The 19599-nt window shown below is 45.3% G+C and overlaps 2 protein-coding genes across 6 annotated transcripts in view; one reads left to right on the top strand and one right to left on the bottom strand.

The window, feature by feature from the left end:
- armc1 (armadillo repeat containing 1) overlaps positions 1 to 19599 on the bottom strand; it is a 135776-nt gene that overhangs the window by 39635 nt on the left and 76542 nt on the right. For all 5 annotated transcript variants that reach the window (XM_061805805.1, XM_061805807.1, XM_061805808.1 and 2 more), the window contains exon 11: positions 8175 to 8268. The gene's annotated coding sequence lies outside the window, so the exon portion shown is untranslated. The remainder of the gene's footprint in view (positions 1 to 8174; positions 8269 to 19599) is intronic.
- Positions 9379 to 10325, top strand: bhlhe22 (basic helix-loop-helix family, member e22). The gene has a single exon (XM_061805656.1). It carries the CDS (start codon positions 9501 to 9503, stop codon positions 10323 to 10325), a length of 825 nt encoding a protein of 274 aa, XP_061661640.1. The 5' UTR covers positions 9379 to 9500.

The following is a 19599-nucleotide window of genomic DNA, read 5'->3' on the forward strand; positions in this document are numbered from 1 at the left end:
GGGGCGTATGAAAAATCCATTTTTCCTGAGTGGTGTGGGGTCAGGAGGAGTTAAATATTTCCTGCATAGGCACTCGTCTATTTTTAGCAAACAGCTGAGCTGACTGCAGTGATGTCAGCGGTGGCGCTGATGGAATGCTTTGTTGTGTGTGTGTGTGCCCTGCAAATGAAAGGGGGGGGGGCGTGGGGGGAGCCAAAATGGCCGCCGGTCTTAAAAACACCCGCCCGCAGTCCGCTCGGGGTAGCGTCGGCAACGCCGGCGCGAACCGAATCGCGTCGAGGTACGTACGGTATTTATGGCGAGCGCTCCGGGCTCGTTTCCCGTGCCCCCGAAAAGAGTGCGGTTGCCCGGCAACCGTTATTGTTGCCATGGAGACGCACGTGTCGGCGTTAACTCGGAGGCGCGGACGCCGCGCGCTCTCATTCCGACGCTCGGCGAGTCGGACGCGGCCCGGGTTAAACCATACGCGATCGCGTTACCGGCGCCGTGAATGCAACGTTGCTCAAACTCGGTGCCTGACTGCAGTTCAGCGAGACGGCTCATATCATATCATATTTTCCTTTTTTGGGCCTTTAGGTGACAATTCGCCCCACAAAATGGACGCTTGTCCTGCGTGACATCACGCCAGGCATTAGCCTATCGTGCCAGATCGCAGTTTAAAGCCGGTCGAGCTTTTTACACAACATGATGCAAAGAGCTGGATAATTAATATATTTCGCAGGAATGAGAACTACCGTAATTCCCGGCCTACAGATTGCACCCGGTTTTAAGACTCACCCAGTACATTTGTAAAGGAAATACCATTTGGTACATAGATAAGCCGCAGCCGTAAAAAAGCCGCAAGTGCCCACATTGAAACACAAAATATTTACAAAGGAAGACGGTAAACAAAGAGTGTAAGTTTTAATAACTTAGCAACAACACGGTAGCACGAACAGAGCTGGTTAAAAAAAGAAAAAAAAAAAGCCATGGCAGCTACACAATAGCCACATGTTAGCACAGTACTAACAGAGTTGGTTAAAAAAAAAAAAAAAAAAAACAGCTGCGGCAGTAACATAGCAGAAACATGCTAGCGTGGCACTAACACTAGCGCAGCACTAAAAGGGCTGGTAAAAAAAAAAAAAAAAAAAAAAAAAAACCTAAAATCACTGATATTCGGCAGTAACACAGCAGAAAGGTGCTAGCACAGTGCTAACAGGTTTAAAAAAACAAAAAATAAAAACCATACCGGTAAAAATCACTTCCTCGGCACAAATATTCCAGTCTCACTCATACCTTTTCTGCTCGAGTGCCCCCTTGAGGCCGTAAAAAAAAAAATGCACAAATTACCCGCATCACAGCATAAGCCGCAGGGTTGAAACCATGTGGAAACTCTGCTTACCCGATTCCAACTTTTTTTTTTTAAAAATGATGCAACTGTCGTCTTATGGGCACGCGGACGATAAGATGGCGTGTATGAAATCGGCAATCGTTTTACGCGCGACGATCAGATCTACCGCGAATGGAAATTGGGGGGGGTGGGGGGGGGGGGCATGTCGGGAGTTGTGCGTACGGTGCCGGCGTCGCTGCCGGTTGACATTTAGCGTCGCGGAGAGGGAAAAGAGGGGGGCGGCGAGCCAGGTGCCCTACATGCACATGTGACCTCCCGCTAATGTCGGAGCTGGGGGTGGGTGGGGGGGGGGGCGTTTTTATCATCATCGTTATATTATTATTACAGTTTTGCCTGCTTAACATGAAGCTACACCACGTCCGACCCAGTTGCGCAGAACCAAAGTCGGCAAACCAGGCAACCTTCTCTCGGGTCTGTTCGTTTCTTCGAGGGTGTGATAAATCATTTCCGGCGTTTTTATTAATATCAGAATTGTATTTTAAGAGTCGCTCTTGTGTAAGGGCAACCTCCACCGTCCGCCGATGACGCGACGCGAGCCTCCCAAAATGGAGGAATTCCTCGCGCGTGAATGGCGCTCGGGCCCTTCTGCGTGTGCGCGGGTCCCCACGAAACCCCCCCCCCCCCCACACCCACCAGCCTTCCCTTCCTCACAATGAACCCACACAATGGGGTCACACACACACAGTATTTGGGGGGGGGGGGGCAGGACCATCCTCACTTTGAAATATTGACAAAATGGCCACCATGTTGTGATATCCAGCTACGATATTTCATACGTTTAAAAGCATGTTGGGACTTAAAATGATTATTTTTAGTCTATGCTGGCGATTTTTCCCGCATTATGAAAATGGGACTGGAATGTAAATCATTTGTGTATTTACACACAGGACACGTCGTGGGTATGCAAAGTCTGCACACCCCTGGTCAAACTGGGCATAAAATGACTGCAATTACTTCACAACCTTTCTACCCACAACTCGATTGCGGTGGGATGGAATAAACGAGCAAAATATTGCAAATTTACGGAGGCTCTAAAGGGACATTGAAAAAAAAAAAAAAAAAAAAACGGTTTCTCATGATAATGAGTAAGTTTCTCATTGTAACGAGTAACTAGTCCATTGCATGTGTGCATGTATAAAATACATTCCTTATTCAGGAAGCTAGCGCTAGCAGGTAAATAAGCTACGACCCATCGGTAGCTGTTTTTCGACATTCTCATTAGAACGAGTAATTTACTCATTACAATGAGAAACCAGTTTGAAAAAAAAAAAAAAAAAACCCAACCTGGTTTCTCATTGTAATGAGGGTCAAAAAACGGCTACCTATGGGTTGTAGCTTATTTAACTGCTAGCGGTAGCTTCCTGAATAAGGAATTAGGGTATTTTATACATGCATACACGCAATGGACTACTTACTCATTACAATGAGAAACCAGTTAAGTTTATTTTTGTCTCCGTACAAATGTCAAGAGTTGTGTAGGTCACCTTTTTTCTCTACAGCCCAAAAACCTAGCATTCAAATAGGGGTGTGTAGACTTTTTATTTTTTACATCTGCTGTATATGTCCGTCTCTATGAGTTGCTTCACCGTTTTTTTTTTTTTTGTAGATAGCCATTGCTAAACGGGTCGCAAGCCTGCCACAACCGCACACAACTCAAGTCAAAGCAAAAAAATAAAAACGTGGGGGTCCCTCGCATCTCAAGGGCACACACTCGTACGCCAAACGGAAACGCGGACCGACTCCGCCCTCGAAAATAGCACCTTGCCCTGCGAATTTGCACGCCGTGCGGTCCGCCGACGGCCCTCGACCGGCTTCGGAACGCCATCAACTGTGACGCGTCACCGCGTAATTCACAATATCACCTGATTGCACTAAAACACAGCAAATATATGGAAGGGGAAATAAATTAACATATCTTAAAAACAAAATGTACAGCGCGGTGTGTGCATTGTGTGAGGATGCATGTGAAGAGCGACAGAGCGAGCGAGAGAGAGAGAGAGAGAGAGAGAGAGAGAGAGCGAAAGAGAGAGAGAGCTCCTATTGGAGAGCGAGGGAGGGATTGCGCTCATTGTGATGCACACGACGACCTGCCCTCTTTCAAGCTGCAGCCACGCTTTGCAGCAACGCTCCGGCCCACCACGTCCACACCCGGGAATAATATTTTGGCCTCTGCAGTGAGCGGCTAAAAAAGAAGGGCCGCCGCCGCCGCCGCCGTTCCAGTGAGTAGACGCGTCCTCGTTCGGGAACATTTTTTTTTTTTTTTTAAACTGGCGCTCGTGCAGTGCGCATGTGCCGCACTTGCCATTGTTATTGCGGTAGCGGAGCACACGCGTCGAGCCCACGCGCGCCGTTCGCCGGAAAGCCGCCGAACGGCGAAGGACAATGGGGGGGGGGGAGGTTTTAGCAACCCCGCTGCCGGAGCTCCGTGGTGATGGTGCTGGTGGGGGGGCGGGGCGGGGCGGAAGACAGAGGGGACCGCGGCCGAGCGGCTACGCCGGGACCAGATGCACCCCGCCGACCCCCCCTACCCGACCACAAACCTCCCCCGGATCTCAAGTGGACGTCTTAAAATGGCGTTGCCCTTTGTTTGTGCACCCCCCCCCCCGCCCTCTCCACACACACACACACGCATCACCATAGCTACCGGGCGAGCGTTTATTTACGGCGATTATGAGGCTCCTGTCATATGAATCCAAAAAAAAAAAAATAAGTGCAATTCATATTTTTTTTTAAAATGACAAAAGTGAAAAAATGCAGCATTAGCACATTGGGATTTTTTTTCCCCCCTGATGGAAAATAGCAAGGTTGCATAACAGGCGCACTGGCATTTTTTGCCCCCCTTGTTTTTTTGAGTGTGTGTGTGTGTGTGGGGGGGGGGGTACACACGTGAATACACACTCAGGTCTTTAAAAAAAAAATATCCATCCCGTCGTCATTTTAGAGTTTCAAGGACACAGGGGTTGATGGCTGGTGGATGCTGGGTAATACAGAGAAACATCTGTTTGCCTAGTGACGTCATCAGCATCATCATCATCATCATCATCGCCCCCCCCCCCCCCGCCGTCCTTCTCTCCCTCCTCCCGTCATCCCAATCCTCTCCTCTCCTCTCGCACGGAAGGCAGATGCCTCATTTGTTTGGCCGGAGAGTGGCCATTAATCCCAAAATCACAGGAGGAGTTCGGCACGGTTCGCTTCTTGGAGTATCGACGCAGAGGGTTTTAATTTTTTAGATTTTTTTGTCCTGTTTATTTTCCTATGTTGATTTTCTTGTCTTTACCCCCCCCCCTTTCTACCCCAGGTGTAACATGGAGAGGTTTGGACTTTTACACTTTGCGTGGATCTTTACTCCCCACCACGTTCCTTTTATTTTTTTTTTGCAGATTGGAAAAACGGATGATTTTTGATTATTTTTCCCCACCCCCCCCCCCGGGATTTTAGTCGAATGGAATGCAGCAAGCGGATCTCGCACACACACACACACACACACACACACACACACACACCACACACACACACACACACACGGTGTGCGGGTTGCGTCTCTCCGTGTTCACAGCGGACCTTGATTTAATGTCTTACAATTAAGGCACGCGGTGAATGCCAAGAGATGATCCTCCTCCTCTTCTTCTATCGGAATGTATTCATTTCCCTGTGTTGTATTTTTTAAAATTAAAAAAACATTTTTCCCTCAAAACCTGTTTCATCTTCTTCTTCTTTGTATGTGTGTGTGTGTGTATTGAGAGCTGTCCGGCGAGTGTGGTGCTGAAATCAGCGCCTTTTGTTTCACTGAGCAAAAATGCCAACACTGCACTCAATCCCTTCCGCTTTTTTTTTTCTTTTTAATTCTATTTTTTATTTTTATGGGGCAATGCAGCTCCGCTTGAAAGAAAAATCCACCGTGTTTATTTCTTCGCACGTCTTCCAGTTTTTTTTTCTGAGCGTTTTGAAAAGCGTGCTCGCCTTAAAACAAATTGTTCCCGAGACGGGCGCCGTCGTGGGATTTCCGTTTAAGTGCGGGCTGTAGGAAATATTTTAAATTGGGGTTGTTTTAAGTCGTAAAAAAAAAAATAATATATATATATATATATATATATATATATATATAAAGGTTGGAGGTAGGGGGAGAAGGGCTGGAAGATTTGATCCTATCGCGCCCCCCGGTGGAACAAGAGAGACATTGCATCTCGTCAAGAAGCAGAAAGGAAGATCAAAATAAATGATACCCCAATAATAAAAAAATAATAATTCTATAATTTTGCACCAGTATGAGCGTAAACTTGTACCCCCCCCCACGCATATTCGAATGGGCGACCGACAAAATAAAAGAATAAAGCCCGTGTTACAAAATTTGAGTTGAAATTTAACAAGGGAAAATAAAATTACACGTATAAAAATGTCCACTTTTTTAGAATTTAAGCTACTTTGAATCACGTCTTCTATTTTTATTCTAATAAGAAAAAAAAACCCTTTGCAATATTATGCTTTTTAAAATCATTGCAAAAATACACAACACTCCTGCAGTGTTTCGCCCCTCCCCCATTGAAATAATAATTCAAGCACTAAAAATGTGACTATCTTGCGACAAAGAATAGTTTTCCATCAAAATAGTATGACATTTTATCGTTGAAACATGATACTATATTCCAAAGAAGATTTAATTTTTTGGTCATTTTACTCCAGCAAGATGAACATTTGTTATACATTTCATCTGGCAATTTTTTCCTTGGGAAAAAAAAAAAAAAAAAAAAAAAAAAAAAAAAAAAAAAGAGATAAATGACTTATTCAAGTAAGTTTACATCTTCCCCCTGACAGAAAAAAAATAGTAATGTTGACTTTTCCCACTACATGCAAAAAATTAATAAATCTTTTACCCAGGGGGAATAAATTCATGATTTTTTTTTTGTCGTATTACACCTTTTACCCTTAAAAGATTTTTTGAATATTCACATAAGATTTTTTGGGGGTCAGTTCTAAAGAAAAGTAAACATCATTGTTGTAATTTCACTTTTTTTTTTTTTGGCTCTAAATAAAACTAAGTTTATAGTTTTTCCTCAAGTTGATTAATAATAATAATTTAAAAAAAGACTATTTAGTAGAGGCCTTTTTACATAGTAAAACTACATTATTCTCATGTCTTTATTTGTTATATATATTATATTTCCTTTACAGCAAATATATTTGTTTCTAGTAATGTCTTATCTCAAAAAAAACTTTTTGGAAAATGAGTGGGGTAATTATTTTTTAAACCATTGGCATTTTGCACGATCACAAAGAAAATTCAGGAAAAAAAAAATTCCTTTGCTGTTTTACAACCTTTGGCTTGTGGGCCATACACAGGGCCCAGCAGAGCATTTGATCCGGTCTACTGTGCAATTTTAAGATGAAAAAAAAATGCTCCAAAACAACTACATTTAATTTTGCATCACGTATATGCATAAATTGAATCATTAAAAAAAAAACTTGGAATAAACTCCTACTTAATTAGTGCGAGGGAGTTTGTCCAATCACGTCCTCAACTCATTTCCTGTTTATTTCCTTCAATTAAGAAAGCAATCAAAGACTTCAGACGGGGGAAAACAATTACGCCTTAATTAAAATTCAAACCATTACGAGGAAGCAAAAGTTAAGAGAACACGAAGCACAGAAACTTCAAACTCGTTCATTTTAGGACCCCAAATCAGGAGTGAGAGGACGTGCTCGTTTTTGCACAGTGGAGAAAAAAAAAAAAATCCCGAACGAGTCCCTCAGAAGGCCTAGAGCGCCATCTGGTGGTCCAGTCTGGCCATTAACACAAAGCAAAGAAGTCCTGAAACGTCCCCGACTTGACGCAGAACAACAGAGCTAGATTTTAGATAAACTTTGGGAACAGTTATGTTTGTGTGTGTGTGTGTGTGTGTGTGTGTGTGGGGGGGGGGGGGGTTGGTGAAACCCTAACCCTAACCCCTAAATATGTTGGGGTGAGCTGTGAGCGTGCGGCACACGTAAAAGAGACTAATTTTATCCGAGAGGAGACGGCAAGCAACAAGACAGAACTGCGGCCAAGTGGATCTCCCCAAAAGGTTTTGGGTCTCCGACAACTCCTTTGCGGTTTTATCAAAAGGTGAGACTGAGGGCAGAAAGGGGAAAAACTGGACACTGCAGAAAACCTGGACGACTGATACGCAAGAAGGAATGAAGGAGTTAAAAAAATTTTTTTATACTTTTTTTTTCTTATAGAAATCATCTAGGAAAGGATTATGAAGTAAAATTATATTAGTTAACGGGAGGGTAAAATACTTTAATTACTTGTGAGCAAAATGGCATAAAGTACACCTTTTTTTTTTTTAGAAGAACAAGCGGAATAATCAGCCAAGAATGACATTTAGAGAAAAAGGCAAACCATATTAGTACTAAGTCATTTTTGTGAAGAAAAAAAAAAAAAAAAAGAGAAATAATCTTCCAAAAATGAAGTCATCTTGAGAGAAGAGGATTAAATAAAGCCATTAAATATTTTGGGGGAAAAATTACACAATTGCCTGGAAAATCTCACTGGCATCAATTTTTATTTTTATTTTTAGACGAACAACAACTTCAACTAAGTTCTGTTCTTAGAGAACCGACTAAAATTGGGGCTTTCCCTTGTCTTATTTTTATAATAATCTACATAAAAGTTTAAAGATTTTTTTTTGTTCTATCATAATGAAAATCCTGTCGGAATGGACTCCATTTCGGTAACCAAAAAAAAAAAAAAAATGGCCATAAACAACAACTTGGCTCAACATAAAAAAAGAGAACAACATCCTACCTGCACTGAAGCGTTGTGGGATGCGTTTTGTTTTTTCCTCAGTTGCAACTCCATATTTTCATCCAGGTGGAGGAAAAAACAAAACTTCCGGCTTCTGTCAGAAAGCAAAAAAAAAAGAAGAATACAAAAAGTCAGGAAAAAGCAAAGTCCAACATCTCAAGTTGATTTGGCCTTAATCAAAGGCGGCAGGTGTGCGCCGCTTCCCGTTGGACACGAACTTGAATGTGATTGGTTCATCTCACCACCCCCACATCCCGGCACCAGTTTTAGTTTGAAAGGTCATAGGTCACGGTAATGGTGGCAAAAGTTTAGAAAAGACTCATCTTGAGCTCCCCTTCTTTTTTTTTTTAAATCACAAAAAGCTTACATTTCAACAGGGGTGTGCAGACTTTTCATAGACCACTTTCCCAACAAGTGATTAGTCCTTATCTGTCATTTTAATTTCATGAACTTTTTCCATTAAATTTTACTTGCTAAATCTAATGCAAGATTCCCTTTCAAGTGCGTCAAGTATTCAAAAATTCTCATCATACCAAATATTTTTTTGCTTTAAATGTTCTTTTTTTCTGTTTAATTGTCTTGTTTGTTAGGGCCAAAATAAAAAAAAAAAGTGATACAATGACACATTTAAAAAAAAATGATCATGGATATCCGTTGTAAATATGCAGTCAACTGTAATATGATTTTCGAGATGAGGCGAAAACGACGTTTTTTTTTTTTGTTTTTAGTTGTAACACGCACAAGAGTCCACAAGATGGCGCAACGCACACGCGCGTGTGCCGGGGTGCAAACTTGCGTAGGAAGGTTAAAAAAAAAAAAAAGTCATAAAAGAAACGTCAACAAACACACGCGCTCCAAAGTGGGGAAAAAAAAATGAAAACCACATCAATCAAATACACCAATAAAAGTTTTGTTGTTTGCAGTTTTACACGACATTCCGGCACAAAAATGCAGCGGTTTAAAAGATGTAGTCAGGCAAATCTGAAGCTTAAAAAAAAAAAAAAAAAAGTGTTGATGTCTTTAATGAAATCGTTTAGGGGGTCTCGGTGGGGGGTCCCGCTGGGTGAATCCTTTTTTATTTTTTTCCTAATCCTCCACTGGATAGCAACGGATAGAAGAGAGTGAGAGAGACAGGGGGAAGACAAGAGAGTGAGTGAGTGGGGGGGGGGGGGGGGGGGGCGAGCCTCCTCCTCTTCGTCGACTTGCCCGCCGTCTTTGACGAGCGTCAAACTCGCGAAGGGCAGCGCAGGGCCGAGACGTGTTGCCCAGAGCCGCCCGCCGCCCCGGCCCCTTCCCTCTCTCCCTCCCCTCGCGCCGAGGCTCGCCATGGACCGGAGGATCAACTTGAGCGGCGACATCTTCCACAAAAGTCTGAGCGCCGTGTCCGGCGGCAAGAAGATGCCGCCGGACGCGTACCGGGCCGGCGCGGACGAGCGCCAGCCGTCGTCCGGCATGGGCTGCTTCGACCCGGGCGACGCGGACCCCGTCCCGCACGGAGGACTGCGAGCGGGGGCTCTGGGTCTGCCCACCGGCTCGCTGTGCGTCAAGTACGGCGAGAACGCGTCGGCGGCTGCGGCGGCGGAGAGCAGCGGGGGGGAGCAGAGCCTCGACGACGACAGCGACGGGCGCTCGTGCAGCGACGTGCTGCTGCTGGCCGAGCGCAAGGGCAAGGCGGAGGGGGGCAAGAAGAGCAAAGAGCAGAAGATACTGCGGCTCAACATCAACGCGCGCGAGCGGCGGCGCATGCACGACCTGAACGACGCGCTGGACGAGCTGCGCGGGGTCATCCCGTACGCGCACAGCCCCTCCGTGCGGAAACTCTCCAAGATCGCCACGCTGCTGCTGGCCAAGAACTACATCCTCATGCAGGCGCAGGCGCTGGAGGAGATGCGCCGGCTGGTGGCCTACCTCAACCAGGGCCAGGCCATCTCCGCCGCGGCCATCCCGGGCGCCACCGCGCTGGCCGGCCCGCCCCCGGGCTTGGGCGCCTACGAGCCGCCCCCGCCGCCCGGCTACCCGTCCTTCCCCTCCGCCGCCGCCGCCGCCGCCGCCGCCGCCGCGGCCGCGTCCTCGTCGTGCCCCGACAAGTGCGCCCTGTTCGGGGCGGCCGCCTCCAGCCTGCAGTGCAAGCAGTGCACTGACAAGCCTTAACCCAGCGCGGAAGAGGACCGACAACTTTTCTAATATTTCCATTCAATACTTGATTGTGTACAGAAAGTCGTCCTTTAAGTGCTGGTGTGAATGACTTTTGGACTTCTCTTGCTGGAGGTTTCGTTTTTTTGTTTTTTGAGAGGGGACCGGACAACTTTTTACTCCACTTTTGAGGGCCATGGAACCTCTCTGCTGCTTTCCCCCATTTTTTCTCCCCCTTCCAATTTTCGTTCTCTCTTTGCGGAATGTCACAATTGTGTCTGAATTATCATTTTTTTTTTTTTTTACGTTGCAGGGGCACTGTGAGATATTTAAGGCAATTGTCGAACCCACAATTCCACGTGTCTTTTTATACACACATATATATATATAACTTATTCATGTTCTTCAAGTTGTCGATTGCACATGCTTTTTTTTCTTTTTATTTTGATATATTTTGCTAGATTAGATGCTTGTCAGGTCGAACTGTGTAGATATACTCGAGTTATTCTATGAGCAGAAGGCCCGTTTGTATGTATTTGAGTGTTGACGAAAAAAAAAGCTTTATTAAAATATTTTGAACAACATACATAAACATGTTCATTTTTTGCCTTTAAGATGTTATGTTTAATTTTAAGATGAGGTTTTCACGTGGAAGCAAAATTTGCTGTCGTGGTTTGAGTTGGCTTCAGAAACCACCTTTGAAAAAAAAATCTTCATTATGTGCAACATGGTGAAATCCCCTTATTGAAATGGTCATTTTAAAAAAATTAACGTTTTCGTCGATAATCAAGATTGGAAAAAAAATTAATTCGTTGCCTTATTGACCAAGAACAAAAAGATTAAGCTTTGCAGCGAAATGATGAAGAATAATAAAAAAAAAAAAACTGTTTCAGCACCTCGGACAGAGTCATTTCCCCCCACTCCTGATTTTCGCATTAAAAAAATGACAATGCTTGAAAATATAGTAATTATGGAATTATGGTGTCAACAATAACGCAGAAGCCGAGTGATGAGCTGCTGCGACAACTGCGTCCCACTTCATCCCCTCACTCTCGCGACAGATCCCCATGCTCCTTAACACTTTGACAAAGAAAAAAAAAAAGCACACACACACACACATGCTTGATTAAAATGCATTTTTTAAAAACAACAGAAGCATTTAACCCATACTAATATTCACATTAGAGATGATTCCCTAGAGGCAGAGATGAATGAAGCCATATGTGTGACATTGCGTGCTTTTGTGTGTGTTACTTCATTAAGGCAAAAAATGTATTTTTGGTTCTCCCGTATTACAATTGCACCTTAAACACAATCAAGTCTCGGGCAGAAGTGCTCATTAAGAAATGTATCTAATAATATTAAGCCACTGCAACTGTTGGTTGAAGATGAACACGGCGCAGAAGTATTGGAAAAGCTAAATTGTGTACTGTATTTCAATATTTTGTTGAAAATGTACATTTAAAAAAAATCAATGCTTGTAAACAGGACTGTTCTAAAAGTTTGCAGGCAAAAAAAAAAATTGAGTTAAAAGTTAAATACAACTGAAATGCACTTTAAAAACTGTACTGTGCTGGATTAAAACCACAAAAAAAGTTTCAAACTATGCAAAAGGTATCTGATTTTTAATTTGGAAGAAAAATTATTTATTTTCTTGCAAATTTTGTTGAAACTTGTGCTGTTAAACCAGCCTGATGATGACGCGTAATACGCAACAAAAGTGGCCGAAACCAAGTGCAAAAGCCTGAAGAAAAAAAAATAAAGTCACAATATTCAAAATAAATGACCAAAAATAATAATAATAAAGTTGTCAATCCATAAAGTCACAACACAAGAAAAATGAAGTTTAACTTTTGTGTTGCATATGGATAATGATCCGTTTCCTCCATTGTCCAACCATAAAAATGTTCATGTGTCTTCATATAAGCTTGATAAATATCATTCATAACTTATTTCGGGGCGCAACGATTTATTGCAATGTACCATGAAATCACGATTCAATCTCTACAATCCATTTATTGATATTATTTATGTTTTTATGAAGTCAAATATTGTATCATCCATCTTGAACGGCTGTAAATCGGCCTGACGACGACGCCCGTACGCAACAAAAGTACCCGAAACCAAGGACAAGCCTTTTTTTTGTTGTTTTTTAAACGCCAAGCATAAAATTTCCAATTTTCCATATCCTGTTCGCATCCGCCAAAAGGATGATAACGCCTGAAAATACATAAATGTGTGGAATTGAAACGGGCTATCGGCGGTGGGGGGCAGGGGGGACATCTTCAAAAGATAAAAAAAAAAAAAAAAATGAGCGTCTGCATCGGCACGGCTCAGGCGACCAATCGCCGGCGACGTGCGCTAATTCCACGATGTGACGCCAAGGTGATATAAAGTACACACATAAAAATGTACAAAAGTCGTTTAACTCATATCTGTTGCCGATGGTGTGTTCGTATTTATAAGTCGACAAGATGGCGAAGTGTCACATTTCGTCGTCGTCACGGAGAAGACGCAAACTGCCGTCCTGGCCGGCCCAAAAGTCACAAAAAAGATACACACAAATGCTGCTTTCAGTTTAAATTTTTTTTTTTTTTTTTTGAGATGACGGAATTGAAAAAAATTAGAATTAATCTCGCAATATTGTGCAGGAGAGTAAAAAAGAAAAAAAAAGGGGGTCGCTATCATGTTGTCACGTGAAACTTTTCATGTTATAATGTGATTAATTCCATGCTTTTTTTCTGGTGTGGAACCAATACACTTTGTAATATTGAAAACTAATTCTTGTTGAAAAAAAAAAAACCGAGACTTTCTTCCCGTGAAAGCAAAGAAAATGTCAGGAAAAGTCTACTAGAACATCAGAGCTAACTGCAACCGGGGTGTGTCGACTTTTGTTTTCTCCCCATTTTGTGATAATACTTTTGCTTGGCGTACAAAAAAAAAAAAAAAAAACACTGCGAGCGTCGGAAGCATTGGCGGTTCCGCCGTTCGGACCCGCTGTGCGACATATTGCTCGTTCTGAACAAGTTGTCGGTGTTTACCTCGGAGCGGTACGACAAATAACGCGGGAATGCGATTGTTGGGTAATATTCCATCTGCGGCCATATTAATCGGATGAAAAAATCCCCCCCCCCAATCTCCTAATCCTTGTTTACTCTTTGCGCCATAATCCGATGTTCTTTTATTCCGGCGGATTAAGACGTGTCATCGCAGTCGTTTGCCGTCATTTGTGGGGTCAAAACAACACCTAAAAAAAAAATCATTTAAAAAGCATCTGATGATTTGTTCTTTGATTTCTGGTGTTTTTTGGAATAATAATAATCCAGAAATGGATGAAAAGAAGGATTTGAAACAAAGATGGATCGAGGGATGATTTATGCGCTATAAAGGTGGAATTAGCATTAGCATAAAGGTAAGAAGAACTGCCCATGCAATTCCTGCAGTACGGTGGCCATTTAAAAAAAAAAAAAATCTATCAATTTTTTATTTTATCTACCCAAATGTTCAGAATTTTTTATTGCTTTGATGATGTATTAAAACTTCCGAAAAACGGACAAACTGTGGTCAAAAATTGATGAACAAATACATATTTTTTTTTTCTCAAAATACCGCACAATGAATATTTTAAAATACTGGACTATGATAACCCAAAGCGACGTCGTTCGGCTCAACGTCCAAAGTCCGATTCTCTTTTAACGTGGAACTTCTGAAATATGGATCTAAATACAGTACAGGAGTGTGTGTGGGAAAATCTGTGTGGCTTCGGGGTGGGGGTGGGGGCGGGGGTGGGGGCGTCCTGATCAATATGCAGATGGCGACCCGCTCAGAGTTCATTAACGCCGAAGCGAGGTGGATTTCATCTCCTGTCTGTGATGTTCATTAACTCGGGCCGAAATAAAGACACGATGATGACACAATAACGGCGGGACGCGCACACACCAGGCCTGACCAATAGAGAGCAGAGCGCCGTAAAGCATCCCCGACGGCGTCTTGTTTACACGCCGAAAACCGCTCGGCACCTCGTCGCCCGACGCGGTTTTTTTTTTTTTTTTTTTTGATTAGAAAAGTAATCTCCGGATTAAGAGACATTACGGACAAGGTCGGGATCAAAGGAACAAAAAAATAAATAAAAACAATCAAACAAACGCGACAAATCAAAGAGATAAGACGGACGTTTGTCAACCAACCTTGCAGCAACACATGTAGACAGACAATGTAGCAATACTCACAGGGATATATTATTGATGCGATGGCAAAAAAACAACAACTAAATATCATTAAATTCAATCCCGGGCCGCGCCTGTGTGACGTTTGCATGTTCTTCCCGTGCCTGCCTGGGTTTTCTCCGGGTGGGCACTCCGGGTGTCCTCCCACATCCCCAAAACATGCAAAATTAATTGGACACTCCAAATTGCCCCAAGGTGCGATTGTGAGTGCGACTGTTTGTCTCTGTGCCCTGCGATTGGCTGGCGACCAGTTCAAGGTGTACCCTGCCTTTTGCCCGTTGAGAGCCGGCACGCCCCGCGACACTCGTGAGGATAAGCGGCAAAGAAAAGAGATGGATGGATGATATTATTTTGTCACGTTGACTATGTTGACTGGTTACACTGCCCCCGGTGGTCACGTCGCGCACACCGGAACGAGTCACCATCAGTGAAATCATTTTTTTTACATTCTAAATTCACTCAATGATTAATAAATGCCAAATTTATGAATGGTAATATTTTCCTTATTGAAAAACACAAAATTGCTGTCATGACGGATTCCGCAACACTCTTCTGCTCTTGAACGCAGACGCCACCTCTGAATTTGGGGGAAGGGGGGGGGGGGGGGGGTCATATCATATTTATTTTGGGGATTTTGGCCAGCGGGGGCTCCGTCGTAGTGCCGCGAGCGCGCAAGTTTAACAGCCATGAATGCCAAGCATGGGGGGTCGGGGGGAGGCAGGCCAGGCCAAGCGTAACCGCGGCGGCCCCAACGTCCTTGGCTCCTCGGCGGCCTTCACCTCCGCCCCCCCCCCCCCCCAGCCCGGTGAATTTTATGGCTAATTTCCGGCAATTTATCCTGGCACTTTTCCGAAGAGACATTCCTGCGGGAATAATGTGCATAATTTGCATAAATCACTCTGATAGCGTGCGTATCGGTGCCCGCGCGTGGCTCCGCCCCCTCCCCGCGCCGGCGCCCTTGTCTGATGCGCCGGCGTTTACTTTGTAATCAAAACTGACTCGGACGTAGGAATGGGTGAGCGAGAGGGTCGGGGGGGGGGGCTTTTGGGGTCAGGGGGGGGCACAGTTTATCCGGGTAATTATAATGAATGCTGAGTTTCTTCGATAAAACAATGACTCCATCCTCCCCAAATATTCTTCCTTTGTCTGAGACTTGGGGGGGAGGAGGGGTCAGCTCACTTTACTGCCCTCCCCCCTCCCCAAAAAAAAGCCACCCCACTCTAATCTAATACAAAGTACTCGGTTCACTCATGGGATGGGGCGAAAAACAAACAGTAGGACACACCAGAACTGGTCTTGTTTTTTTGGGGGGGAGGGCAAAAAAAGGAAGGTACAGAGCAGATGCGCGGGTGCACGCTCCATGGTCTTCTCTCGACTACAGTCGGAAAGTTTGGGATATTTTTGGGGGGAGTGGGGAAAAAAAAATAACAAAAGTAAAATTCCCAAATCGCGCCCTGCGTTCGGCGTAACCCCGCCTCCTGCCCGTCGACAGCTGGAATAGGCTCCGGCCACTCCCCGAGGGTCTCGTGGGGATAAGCGGCGAAGAACATGGACAAAACAAACACCGGGAAGGTTGTCCATCTTTGTAGATGTCACCAAAATGTTTTCATTGTGGAAAAGTCACCCACCCACAAAAAAAAAAAAGCCAGTCACAAGCCGAGGCAAGATGGCCGCCTAGGCCTTCATCCCCCCCCCCCCATTCCAAGCAGCAGCCATGTCGGGGCGAGCGCTCTCTCCGGTCTCGGGCGGGGATCGCGGCTGACAAGTGGACAGCTGTCTGCCGGGTGGACGTTAATCACAATAATGCGGGGCGGGCTAATCAAGACTCAGGCGAGGAGCGCTAAATGACACGCCCCGGCGTACGCGGCGAAACCAGTCGCTCGTGGAGGGGATCCGAGCCAGAAACGTCAGAGAAGGCGGGCGATGATGATGATGACGACGATGAGGCGGGTGCACAGCCGTCCAGACAATAATTACTCTTTGACTGCGCTCGCATTAGGAGTCAGTCAAAGCGGATTAATTTGGAGCGATAGCGTCGCTAGCCCCTAAATGCAGATTCCCCTTAATAAGAGTGAAATTGCGGCGAGCGGGCCACCGCTTTGCCGCGCGACGCCTTACGCGAACGGACAAGGTCTTCTCTCTTTTGCATAAATCACCGCGAAGCTCCGTGACGCCGGGTTGTCGCCCGTAGGGGGGGCATCGCGCGCGGCATCGGCGCGCTAACGCGCCGCGTCTGAAGCCTTAGCCGGGCCGCGGCCCCCTTTTCGCAAAATACACAATAAAGATACCGGCGGAATTAGCCTCGGCGGCGGAGGACGGCATCTGTTTGCGCGCTTGCGGCGCGCAAACAAGGCAATCTGCGGCGCGCCCGAGGGGGGCGGCTAATAAACGCAAACGTAATCCCCCTGCCGTTCTGCTACACCTGGCGCGCGGGATCGCGCTAGCGGTGCGCTCCCGTAAATTTCCATCACGGTTTATACTCACTGAAACATTTCCAGTGCGCTGTAGTACTTCTTGTACGAGTACTACTTGCTGAAGACAGGATTTTCTTGGCGCGGGTCCATTTACGAGCGGATCAACATCAGAACCGAAAGAAACGACCCGGTACGCGAGGTTCTCTAACGGAGGCGGCGAAACTAGCGCTAAAACGATTCCATTGAGTCAAAAGTCAAAGCAAAACGTCGGAGGGACGAGTTCGGTTAGCTTAAAGCGACACGACGGCCGCTGTTTCCGACCAGATACAAAATGGCCGCGTTTCAAGGCTATGAATTGTGGGTAATCGGCGGTTTCAAGGTCACGAAGCTGCCTCCCCCCGACTCGTGTCGTCTTTTTGAGCCCGCCGGCATCAAATAACGAGAAGTGCAAAAGGCGGACACGAGCGCGACGTAGCGCCTTGATGAGGCTAATTAAAAGACGCCGAGCGCTAATGGCCACCTCGTAGCCCCGGTGGAATTTCACAGCGTTACGACGGAGAGGAGTGGGCGGGGGTCGGCCCAATTCAATTACGCTGAAGACTTTTTTTGCACAATAAAAACAATTTTTCTACCGGACGATTAATAAGATGGCCTCCGCGCTCGAAGGTCACGCGAGCCATCGCGGGATTCACCGCGCCGCGAACGATCGTGTTCATTCCAGACTCACGAGAATTTATTCTCCTGATTTTACGGCTTTCTGTCCTAAAAAAAAAAAAAAAATCTTTTTATTCTTGAAAAAGTACATTTCAAAGAAAGAATATTTCTTTCCGAGGCTTGCGTCACGTCACGTCTTCGGGAGGACGGCGTGCTTAACCGAGCTCAAATTCAGACACCCGACCCGACTTATGGTACAGAAAAACCAAAAAAAAAAAATAAAAGCGCGTCAGTGTGGCTACGACGAGCCCGATAGGCTGTAAAAGCGCTTAATGGCCCCGCCTCGCTCGCCTCCCCCGGCGCCGCGGAACAATTCATCACCTCTTTACGCCGCGAGACAAATGATGGCGCTGTTGGGGGTGGGGGGGAGTCAAGAAAATTCAATATTAAAAAAGGAAGCGCCATACAGGTAACATGTCAACGGTAAAATTGGAATTTTTCAAGAAAAGTCTTGGGAATATTTTGGAAAAAAAAAAAAAAAATATATATATATAAATCTATATTTTACATTGATATTTATTGTATAATATTGTATATTCAAATTTATTTTATATATTTTAATATATATATTTTAAAATATATTTTTATATTATTTATAAGATTTTTAGGTGGCAGTTCTGAGGTCCTGTCGCGGTGTTGTCACGCTTTAAGCGACAGACGTTTGTCAACCAACTGTGCGGCAACACATGTAGACAGACAATGTAACAATACTCGCAAGGATATATTTTTGATCCGATGACAAAAAAAAAAAAAAAACAACGAATATAATTCAATTCAATCTGTGGAGTTTGCATGTTCCCCCCGTTCCTGCGTGGGTTTTCTCCGGGTGGGCACTCCAGTTTCCTCCCACATCCCAAAAAACATGCAACATTAATCGGACGCTCTAAATTGCCCATAGGTGTGATCATGAGTGCAATTTTTTGTCTCGATGTGCTCTGCGATTGGCTGGCGACCAGTTCAGGGTGTATCCCACCTCCTGCACATTGACAGCTGGGATAGGCTCCGGCACTGCCCGCGCCCCTCATGAGGATAAGCGGCATAATAAAGTACGAGTTATAGTAATAAACGGGACATTTGTCCAATCTACTGTATTAAGAAGGATCCAAAATTCGCAAGGTATTCACTGTCAATTGTCAGCACTCCCCCCGACCCTCATGAGGATAGGCGGGGAAGAAAATAATGTGCGATTGCGGGCGGCTTTTGTTTGACGCGCCGCATTTTTAACCCCCCCCCCCCCCTTCCCCAACCCGAATTTGCATCCCGGCGTAATGAAAGAAGGTGATCGCCGAGCGTATTTCAGCGGGCCTGTCAAAGTCACTCACGCCCCTCGTCGCGCCCTGCGGGGACTTCATTGTCGCTGACGGCCGGGGGGGGGGGGGACAAAATGAGCAAAACTGTTTGGACGCGTTTATCAAAGACATTTTTCTTTTTTTTCCCCCCCTCGATCTAGAAGTCTCCTTGAAAGTTGCAAAAACAAAAAAAAAAAAACAATCTGGGATTGGGCCCCCACGGGCGCATTCACGCGAATCTTCCTCGAAAGTGGGCCGGTTTGTCGCCGCGCCGCCGGTTTTACGCAACGGGCGAGCTCGTTAGGAAGATTTGGCGCGCCGGCTGACAGTGACGGGCGCCGGGCCTCGGCGGAGGTGACGTCCCGCCGCCCCACCACGCGACGGCGATTACAGACGCGGCTTCCCTGGACACGTCCGAAACCCAAAGCGCGACAGTCAGCGCATCGCGCCGGAAGTTGCTAGCGCAAGGCAGCCGAGCGCGCTGCTTAATTAGCAGTGGCGCTCTAACTAATTTTTACAGCTAAACATAATGAGTTCACTCTATTAATTAATATAATCACCCATTACGGCGTCGGCGCAATTTCACGCGCTGGGTTGCAAATTTGTTCCCGGGGACGATTCCTGCGCCGACGACGCGGTAATTGAGAGG

This window comes from Syngnathoides biaculeatus, chromosome 19, assembly GCF_019802595.1.
Source record: "Syngnathoides biaculeatus isolate LvHL_M chromosome 19, ASM1980259v1, whole genome shotgun sequence".
NCBI lineage: Eukaryota > Metazoa > Chordata > Actinopteri > Syngnathiformes > Syngnathidae > Syngnathoides > Syngnathoides biaculeatus.

Coding starts and splice junctions, on each gene's coding strand:
- bhlhe22 (XM_061805656.1), top strand. CDS start 9,501: ATGGACCGGAGGATCAACTTGAGCGGCGACATCTTCCACAAAAGTCTG.